At 47.8% G+C, this 10,706-nt stretch overlaps 1 protein-coding gene across 2 annotated transcripts in view; it reads left to right on the forward strand.

Annotated features, from left to right (window-relative positions):
- The window catches only part of LMX1A (LIM homeobox transcription factor 1 alpha), a 168,550-nt gene extending 162,457 nt beyond the window's left edge, over positions 1-6,093 (forward strand). For both annotated transcript variants that reach the window (XM_043450557.1, XM_043450565.1), the window contains exons 8-9: positions 1,434-1,604; positions 3,895-6,093. In XM_043450557.1, coding sequence (XP_043306492.1) covers positions 1,434-1,604; positions 3,895-4,055 — 332 coding nt within the window. In that variant the 3' untranslated portion in view covers positions 4,056-6,093. The remainder of the gene's footprint in view (positions 1-1,433; positions 1,605-3,894) is intronic.
- The last annotated feature ends 4,613 nt before the right edge of the window (positions 6,094-10,706 follow it).

The raw sequence follows: 10,706 nt of genomic DNA on the forward strand, positions 1-10,706 counted from the left end.
ATGTGAGGATTGGGGAGCGTGTGAAACAGGACAAGCTGTGGGACCCTTTAAGGAAGTTAAGAGAAAAAAAGCAAGAATGACTATATTAAAACAATATCATTCTTAACGGGATATGCCCCCAGCCTCAGCTGTCCAGCAGAATTTCCTGAGTGGTCTGTTTGTGCCCTGGAGCAGGGATTCTCACCCTTTTCGGTGTACCGAAACCACCTGGTGTTTGGTATAGATTCTGATTCTTGAGACTATGGTGGGCCTGAAGAGTCTGCACTTGTAATAAATGCTCATTCGTGCCGGCCTGGGGGCCACACTTGGAAGGCTGTGGAAAGTGACATTAGTTGTCTGGCCCCTAAACAGAGCTCCTTACCTTCATGGACCTTGCCTTATGCTTGATGCCGGGGCTAGGCTCCATCAAGAATTTGATTTTCCCAGTCAAGAGTTCTTTCTATACCTTTGAGGCCAAATTGTATCTTAATGACAAGAGAGATGCTCTGGTAGAAAATCAAGCAAGAACATGGGCAGCTGGGCAGGGTTGAGCCAAGCTGGTCAGGAGACCTGAATTTGCCCTGGCTCTACGCGCGGTGCTGTTTGGAGATCTGACACCTGCTGTTCTGTCTCTTTGCACCTCGGGCTTGCATCCCTAGGGTAGGCTAGTGCTGTCTGATAGTCCAGTCACACAGCCCTGTGGGCCTCAGAGAGGGTCACAGATCAGACAGGGCCTCAGGAGGAGCCATGCAAGCTGAGTCATACAGGCCAGCACGCTCAAAGGGAGGAGAAGGCATCATGGCGTTATGAGAACACAGACTCCTAGTGCTGGGACTTTGAAGAATTCTATGGCAGTTCCTAGGGTAGACTTAAGAAGGTGGAACTAGAGCCTCTGAGAGTTAATGCAACCACGTTCAGAGAACCACAGCAGGATGTGGAAGGAGGAACTGAGTCCTCCTTTTCTGATAAAATTGTGTACACAGCAGAGCACGTTGCAGACCCAAAGCACATACCCACCATCTCATGGAGTCTTCATATCAGCTCCACAAGGTCCCCTGGATCCATACGATGAACCCCACTTGACTGATAGGATCCTAGTGGGGTGACACTGGAAGCATCTTTAGACGTCTCTACTTAGCATCAAATGCCTTTGTCTTAATGATATGGTTCAAGGAAGCTCTCCAAGTACAACCCTCATCCTGTAGCTCTATCCTTCGGCATAATCACTGGTGGCCCATGCTAGGGCACAAGCTGGGAACCACTGATGTCACCTCATCCCTTCCCTTCTGTAAATGACGAAAGTAAAACGATGTCACCATGTCCACACAATGTGTGTGGTCCCCAGCCAGTGGGGCACGTGAAGTTCAGAGCTTGTTCAGAGGCCCTGCCCCACCTTCAGCATGAGATACTGGGCTGCACGTGGAGAACTGTTTATCTTCTTCTTTGTCCCACAGCTCAGACAAACGGTGGCGGGAGCGCGGGCATGGAAGGGATCATGAACCCCTACACGGCTCTGCCCACCCCACAGCAGCTCCTGGCCATCGAGCAGAGTGTCTACAGCTCAGACCCCTTCCGACAGGGGCTCACCCCACCCCAGATGCCTGGAGACCACATGCACCCCTATGGTAAGAGGGACTCAAGCCCCGCAGGGACCTCGCACAGCTTGCTTGCGTGAGTTTTTCATCCCCTCCCAGTCCCCCTCTCTATGCAGTTCCTAGTTGCCCATTAAAGTTCCAAAGCAGAATAAGTGTCCCACAAAATACTGCTAGAATCACATAACCTATGGCTCCAGAAGTAACAGCAGAACGCATATCCATGAGTCATGTTTCCATTTATTCTCCTTTTTCAAAGTTTTTTCTTTGTTTGAAAAGGAGGTTGTGTTTTCCTTTTTTGTGTAGACATTTTTGTTGGGATTTAACTTCCCAAGTCTTCCATTTCATGCCAGATACCACACTTGCGGGAGTAGGAAATGGCAACCTACTCCAGTATTCTTGTCTGGAGAATCCCATGAACAGGGGAGCCTGGCAGGCGACAGTCTCTGAGGTCGCAGAGTCCGTCATGACTGATCAGTTAAGCACATACATATACACCTCCCTCACTGTGGCACATTTTCATGCCAGGTGCCACACTCGTGCAGTGAGTGGGACCCACGTGTGATCCCTGGGTCAAGGAGAGCCCCAGAGAAGGGAATGGCTTCCCACTCCAGTATTCTTGCCTGGAGTATTTCCTGAGCAGAGGAGCCTGGTGAGCTTCAGTCCCTGGCGTCACAAAGAGTCGGACAGGACTGAGTGACTAACACTGTCATCTTCACCACACTTACAAGTTCATAAGCATTATCAGCAGTGATATATACTCAGGGGCCTTAATTATGCAAACTCTTACATAGGAAAGAATACATAGAAAAGCACAGAAAAAAAAAAGGTTCTAATTGGACTCTCCTATTATGGACACTAGTAGGTATTCTCATGTAATTCCTAGAACATAAGCTGACTTGTGAAGTAATGTCCCAGTCCCACTGCAGCCAAAATGGGGTTGCTTTAAAGGGAGGGTGTGAGGGCAGCTGAAATTCCCCTACTTTCCAGGCTTGCTTCTGAAGCCAGTGGACAGCAGCTGGGGCCTGGATGCCCTGATGGAGTGGGCAGGCTTTAGAGTTGAAGGCTGAAGTTCAATCTTAGGGTCAAATATAGGCCACTGGGTTTTTATACAGAGAAGGTATATGGCCTATGTAATGCATTTGCCTGTACTGTGAAATCTGTAGTCAGTAAACCTGATAGCTAAAAATAAAGTTTTATACAGTAAGCCTTCAAAATGTTAGTATCAGAGATACATGCCTCAGTGTACAGATTTTGTCAACTTCTTTTTTGCCTTCATTATAAAATTAGCTATATTGTTGAAATCAGCCCTATCTTTCCCTGTGATGCATTCAGCAAATATTTATTAAGATCCAGTCACTTGCAGGGCCATCATTGCCTTACCTTATTCATTCATACACACATAGATATATATGCATGTGCTCAGTGACAGCCATCCCCTTTGCTTCCTGAGAAGACACATCTATGCCTGTCTTCACTCCACTGCTATGTAAAAACAGGACAAATAGCTTTGGTTTTTTTGCCAATTCATACATTTTCAGAGTCCTAGGGGTCTTTTTACGTAAATTGCTCCTGTGATGAATCCTTTAGTAAAATGAATAATTAAAGCCACATGACGAGTTTTATAAACAGCAGTGTTCTCTCTCCCATTTACTTGAAGCGGAGGTGAAATGTCCACGCCTCAAGCTTCTGGTCACAGGTCCCCCAGCTCCTCCTCAATTTGCCCTCCCAGTTTCATTATCAAAGGTTTCACTAGTTGAGTGTGGACACCTAACCTTCCTCTCCTTTGCAGCACAAATCTGGGGAAAGGGCTGGCATTCAGTATGCTTGTGCTGTTTGAAAGGACAAGTGTTATCGCCAGTGGTTTCGTGAGCATCCTTCACAGAGTCGCTGTTCGTTTTCTTACCCTCCCTCCTGCAAGAACCTTCTCTGTGGCCGGAGTCCTCTAGAAGCCCTGCGCCCGTCTCTGCAGCCTGCGGCGCTGGGTCCCGCCCACTCCGCACCTCCAGTGTCTAAACACTCGGACGTTTGCTTATGCTGCGCTCCGTTTAGCCCTCCTTGGTCAGATCCTAGTTTACATTATTTTCAGTTGTCCCACGTTAGACATAACCCTCTGAGGAGGTCTTTATGGGCAGGGATTATGCCCCCTCCTACTCTTCTGTGTCACCCCCAGCGCTCCCCCTCCCCAGCACCCAGTAGAAGGCTTACCACCGTGGGGACGGGGTGATGCGCCTAGACCGCGCAGGCCGAATTCAGCGGAATGCCCCAGCTTCGAGTGAGTCCCTCCTCTGGACCTTCATGCAGTGTTTCGTCTCCGTTTCAGGTGCTGAGCCCCTCTTCCACGAGCTGGATAGTGAGGACACCTCCCTCAGTAACCTGGGTGACTGTTTCCTAGCAACCTCAGAAGCCGGGCCCCTGCAGTCCAGAGTGGGAAACCCCATCGATCATCTGTACTCTATGCAGAATTCTTACTTCACCTCTTGAGTCCTCCCCCTGAATTCTGTGGCTCAGCTCCCATTCTGGAACAACTGTATTACGTGAGGGGTCGACTGGCTTTAGTATGGGGAGGCAGGGAAGAGGTGGGGTGGGTGGGAGTTCTGTTGGGGATGCTTTGTATAATGATATGGTGTAGCTTGGCATTTCCAAAGACTGAATACATTACGGATTGCATAGTTTAATGTTTCTAATAAGAGTCTTAGTGTTAGGTACGAAAATGTGTTTATCATTAAGGACAGGGACTTTTAATATAGGCATTTTCATGCAAACTAGATACTAGAGACCCCTAGCAACTTCCCACCATTTTGGGGGGAATCTCTTGTCGAGAGGTGCATATGTCTACCCATCCACACACCCATAGACAGACAGACGGATAGATAGATGTGTGCGTGAGTGTGTAACCTTTCATACTTTATCATCAAAGTTTATTCCTAATTATAACAGACACCAACTGTACAGCAAAAAGTAACTTTATTTTCAGTGTGAACTATATTTAAGGAAATGCTTGATGCACTTAAGTTATAAAATGAGATAATTTACTTTTATAAACTTTATTTTGAGTTTGAAGAGACTTGTGGGCAGGGCAGAGAGCGCCGCTCCACTGAGGCCCGTAGCTTTGAGTGCTTGAGTTAATTCTGTTTTCAGAGAGTGTTGTTGAGGTCTGGAAAGCAATTACCCTGTGTGGCTGACAGTATTTACTGGTGGATTCTTGCTCTGTTTGAGGTGGAATCAATCACTGGGCTTGTGGGGGGGACAGAACAATTCCTGATCATTAGGAAATTTAAAGCCTAGACTCTTAAGAAATTTAAAGCCTAGACTCTTTGGCTTTCTTTGAAATTCAGACATGTGACTGTTGGGAAGTCACACGACTAGGACGTTGACTAGGAAAGTCAATTCTGCTCTTGAACTTCACCATCTGCAAGTGTGGGATGAGGCTGATAGTATTTACCTACCTCACTGGGGACACTGAGGCTTAATTCAACCCCAGGACACATGAGCAGGGCTGAGACTAATATCTATACTTGCTTAAAATCCAACCAACCAGCCACTTGGCAAAGAAGGGTACCTGGGCCTATATGGCAGGAGCCCGAGGGCAACTCTGCCTGCCATAATACCCCCTGTAAGCCTGGGCTGCACATACTACATCAGGGAAGCCCAGGGACTAGAGGCTTTCGATGGGGAGGAGGCTGTGACGAATGGGTTGGACAGGTTATTATCATGTTTTAGACCAGAGGTTGCAGCCTGTAGGCCTGTATTTTATGGCCTGCCTCCTAAGAAGAGTTTTTATATTTTTAAAGGGTTGTAAAAAAAGGGGGGGGGAGAATATGCAACAGAATATATGTGAGCTGGAAAGCCTGAAATAGTTACTATCTGTAATATCTGGCTCTTTTCGTGAAAAGTTGGCTGACCCATGGTCCAGATGCTCTTGGAGCTCATAGCTCACAGCCTCTTGGAGCTCATAGAGGCAGAGGAGGTCCTGGTGGAAACCCAGGACTCCTCCTCCTGGCTCTCTTTCTTGTTGCTGAGCACAGAGGACCCAGCTGCCATTGTACACAGGGACAGTTCCACACCCTGTCCACCACTGTGGTGCTAAGATGGGATCCTTCTGTGTTAGGAGGCCTCCTGAGAAACTAGAACAAGTTGATGGGGAAGACGGAGGACTCCTCCGAGAGGGGCCCGGACAGGCTTGGCTTCACTCCTAGGGATGTCCCCCGTCATCAGAGCTTTGGTCACCGCTACTTGTCCCCATCACTGTCTGCAAGGCCAGAGGGAACACAGCTCCCTATGATAGAGTCACTGTTGTATGATTTTTGTGCTCTTTTTTATAATTTATGCAAACCACCGAGAAACCTAAACCAGTCTGCTGAGTGGAAATCATGCAGACACGCTATGACTACACAGGCAACTATGGTGAAGGTCAGTTAGAGAAAAGTAGTAGATACTGTGTGAGTGAAGATGAATAGAGATCCTTATTCCACTCCTTAATGGCATACCAAGATCAAATTAAAGACCTCTTAACAAATGAGCTGGTGTTTATTTAGGGGCAGGGGTGGTTGGCAGGGGACTGGGGGGCCTGGATGTTTTGTCAGCAGTGGCTGAAGCTGCCCATGAAGGGAAAACCTGACCGAGGGATGACAGCGAAACAGAAGGGGAAGGCAGCTTTCACCTTCCTGCCAAGGACTCAGAGACCTCAGTCCTTGCAGACGCCTCTCCAGGAGGAGGAACTGGGAACATTCCATCCTCCCAGCAAGTTCCCTCAAGGCAGGGCAGTCTGTGATATGCATTTGCTTGGAAATCAGAGCAGAGTCATGGGCAGGAGAAAGATTTCTCATGCAGGACTTCAGGCAGGTGCCTTGCCAGGATCAGGGTCAGAACAACAGACCGTGTGTCTCCCCTGATAGATTCTTCCCAAACCCTCAACAATTTTAAATATGATGTACGAATGGGCAAAGATTATGCTTATGGAGTAAAGAAGTCAGGAAGCAGTATGGCTGGAAGACATAAGACATGCTCAGAGGAGAGGTGGCATTGTTTTGAATATTCTTTCTACCCATTGCAGTATTCTTGGGCTTCCCATGTGGCTCAGCTGGTAAAGAATCCACCTGCAGTGCAGGAGACCTGGGTTTGATCCCTGGGTTGGGAAGATCCCCTGGAGAAGGGAAAGTCTACCCACTCCAGTATTCTGGCCTGGAGAATTCCATGGACTGTGTAGTCCATGGGGTCACAAAGAGTCGGACATGACTGAGAGACTTTCACTTTCACCCCTTCAGTTTTTCAGCCCCTTCCGACCCCCACCCTGGCTCATGTGCCTACCGTTAGATGCTGGCTCTGGTTCTCACTGAGGGTCTAGAAGGAGAGATTGGTGGGCACGTGGTACCCACCCAGGAAACGTCTATCTCAGACTGGCCTTGACTGGGCTGCCCTTGGTTTCGTCTCATTTCCAGACAGAGCTTAGGCATGAGACCTTCACCCCTCATGTTTGCCTACTTGGCATCCACTCATCCTTCAGCATCAGCCTAGACTTGGCTTCCTCAGAGAAGTCTGCAGGGCTGGGTTGCATGCCTGCCTGTGTGGAGGAACTGGAATAATGCTACCAGCTGTGAGCACCCCTCCCAATTTTAGAATAGCTGTAACACAAGAGAAATTTCTAGTTTTGCTCACATGAAAGCCTGGGAGGGGGTTTGTGTGAGAAGGGCACCTCTTTTCCATCCAAGATTCCATGGGGGATTGTTGTTTCCTGTCTTCTTTTCTCCCCACTTCCAGCTGAAAGTGGATATGTCTAGATGCAAATCCAGCTTCTCCCCTTCCTAACTGCATGGCTTTGGGCAAGTTACTTCCCCCTGCTTAGCCTCTGAGCCCTCATCCTCAGGACAGGCCCGGTGCCTTTCCTCTACTGCAGAGGGGGTGATGAGGACCAGTGAGAAAGCTCACGCCAAGAGCTGTCCTGGGCATGCGTATTAGCTGCTGTGCCAGGGGCCAGACCCTGCTCTCACGGTCTGGTTGCTGATGAGAGGCTCCCGGGAGTCTCAGACCATATCCGAAGAAGGAAAACGCACACTGGTTCCCCGGAGAGGGAGGCCCCTGATCACACCTCAGTGGAACTGCTTTTAATCTCAGCGAGGGTCTTCTCTAGCCTGCCTCAGCAATTGTTGGGGGGTGGTTTGTTTTGATCGTGTTTAAGACTCACGCAGATAAAATTCCAATTCCAAAGAAACATCAAGAACTCTGGCCCCCAAGGAGAAGCAGCCCGGTCATAGGTGACTTCTCCAGTCATCTTCCACTTGGGGCTGAGACATTAGGGCTGAGATGAGAGTGAGAGCCAGACCCACAGGCTGAGTAGGAGAGTTCTGAGCTGACCCGACATGAGTGAAACATGGGGACAAGGTGGAATGAATTTGTCAATTCCAAATTCAAAGACAAAATAAATTTGTAATTGAACCTCAAGTAAAATCAAGGTGTTTCTCTCCTTCTCTCCCCTCTTCCATCTCCTTACATACAAATACAAATACAATACAATCCAAGTTGACCTGCAAACTGATATGATTTCACTAGAATAAAAACCAAATGAATACCTTGCTTTCCTTAATCCTTTTGTTTATTATGTTGCAACATTTCAATAACAAAAAGGAGTGAGCTATCTTTAGGGCTCAAAAAAAAGACCTTGTGATGTTTATGCTAAAACTATAGTCCCTCTACATAAGGATGATATGGAGATTCCCTAACCTTGAGGTTTGTGCAATATTTAAAGTTACCTAAAAGACCCTGGTGCAGGGAAAGATTGAGGGCAGGAGGAGAAGGGGACAACAGAGGATGAGATGGTTGGATGGCATCACCGACTCAATGAACATGGGTTTGGGTGGACTCCGGGAGTCGGTGATGGGCAGGGAGGCCTGGCGTGCTGCGGTTCATGGGGTCGCAAAGAGTTGGACACGACTGAGCGACTGAACTAAACTGAACTGAAATAACCTTAAACAAGGCTCTGAGCCTTTATTTCTTCATCTGTGACATGGAGCCTGTCTTACAGGTTGGTCATGGAGAGCATCAAAGGAGATAATTAGGAAAGCTTTTTGTAGACCACGGGCTTTCCTGATAGCTCAGTTAGTAAAGAATCTGCCTGCAATGCAGGAGATCTCAGTTTGATTCCTGGGCCGGGAAGACCCGCTGGAGAAGGGGTAGGCTACCCACTCCAGTGTTCTTGGGCTTCCCTTGTGGCTCAACTGGAAAAGAATCCGCCTGCAGTGAGGGAGACCTGGGTTTGATCCCTGGGTTGGGAAGATCCCCTGGAGAAGAGAAAGGCTACCGACTCCAGTATTCTGGCCTGGAGAATGCTATGGACTGTATAGTCCAAGGGGTCTCAAAGAGTTGGATATGACTGAGCAGTTTTCACTTTGTAGACTGCAAATGCTATACAAACAGGACGGCTTCTTAGAATCTTCTCTCAGGAAGCGACCACAGAGGGACCACTCGGGGGTCATGGTATCCACAGGAGCAATGCTTCTACTTGGGTGGATGCTCCCGGCAGGGGTGGTCCTGGAGGAAAGCAGTGAATGGAGGATCAGACTATCTCATTTCCTCTCCCAGAAGCTGTGGATTACTTCTCCCACTGCCTGATGGGCATTCTCCCATCTAGCAGCAGATTTTGGCAAAAAAAAAAAGGTGGCCCAACCCCTAGTGGATGGTGAGTTAGCTAATCTCCCAAATCTGCTCCATCACCCTGTGTGCCTAGAGAGGAAAAGGTGAAACCTGCCCCTGATTTGTGATGGGAATGACCCTCCCTAGATAGTTGTGCAACTGACTGCTCTGGCCCTTTGAGCACCTTATTTATTCATGTATTTAATTCACTCAGTAAACATTTACTGAGCATCTAGAATGTGGACGGGTCATAGAAATAGAGAGGAGCAGAGACATTGGCCCTGCCCTCATGGAGGTTACAACTTACTGGAGGAAATAACCAATAGTCATACATGGTACTAATTTAACTTACCTAGTATCAAGAGCCACCACGAGGACCAGGAGCCATAGGAGAGTAGAAAGCACGGAGGCATGACCTAGTCAGGAAGGTCAGGAAGGTTCTGTGACCCAGTGATGATGGAGCTGTGACTTTATTCGTCTGTCCTTGTGCTTTCCCCCATCAAGTAAGTAGTTCTGCATCTCCTTCCTATAAGGGCATTAGTATTTTAACTGCCATGGATGGAAAGAATCCGATGAACTCATGCCCTCCAAGGTGTTTGCTGATAAGGTCTAAAGAAGCTGCTTATGTTATCTTTAATGCAAAATGTCTTCAGAGTCAAAGGAGTGGACACTGTCAATCAACACTGTTTATTAAGCCTATTGTGGACATTTGCGCTTTCTGGCCATCCAGCCTTCTTTCACTCTACTGATAACATCACTTTGATTTCCTTCAGGGCTTTGACCTTTCTGCATGGAGTAGACTCTGTGGGACTATAAATCAGGGTGACTCCAGGCTGCTATAACCAAGAAGCAGGGACATACAGAGTTGGAAGCTTGTTCAGAGTTAGTTCACTTCTGAAGGTGCTCCCAATGAGATGGCCAAACAGTTCCTGCTGAGTGGACCCTGGAGTTGCCCTGCTGTCCATCTGTTGCCAAGACTGGGTTCCGGACACCTTATGATTCTGCAAGCAATCTTCTCTGATCTTCCACTAAAGACCCTTTTTTCTCAAGTTAGCCTGAGTTGGTTTCAGTTGCTTGCAGTCAAAAAGTCCTGACAAAAACTTTGTTGTTATTGTTTAGTTGCAAAGTCATGTCCAACACTTTTGTGACCCCAAAGACTATAGCCTCCCTGGTTTCTCTGTCCAAGGGATTTCCCAGGCAAGAATATTGGAGTGGTTTCCATTTCTTTCTCCAGGGATCTTCCTGACCCAGGGATCAAACCCGCATCTCCTGCATTGGCAGGCAGGTTCTTTACCATTGAGCCACTAGGGAATCCCTTCTTACCTACAATTTGTGTAATATTTGACATTATATAAAGGGTGTCTGCTGTCCTTGCCACAACCGCTGGGTTAGCCTGGGCTGGTATTCCTTCCTTCCTTTTATTGATAAGAAACCTATAGCTCAGAGAAATTAAGCCCAAGGCTGTAGAGTTAGGATCAGAGTGCAGTTTCTAATTCATTCCTTCTG

Source organism: Cervus canadensis, chromosome 2, assembly GCF_019320065.1.
Source record: "Cervus canadensis isolate Bull #8, Minnesota chromosome 2, ASM1932006v1, whole genome shotgun sequence".
NCBI lineage: Eukaryota > Metazoa > Chordata > Mammalia > Artiodactyla > Cervidae > Cervus > Cervus canadensis.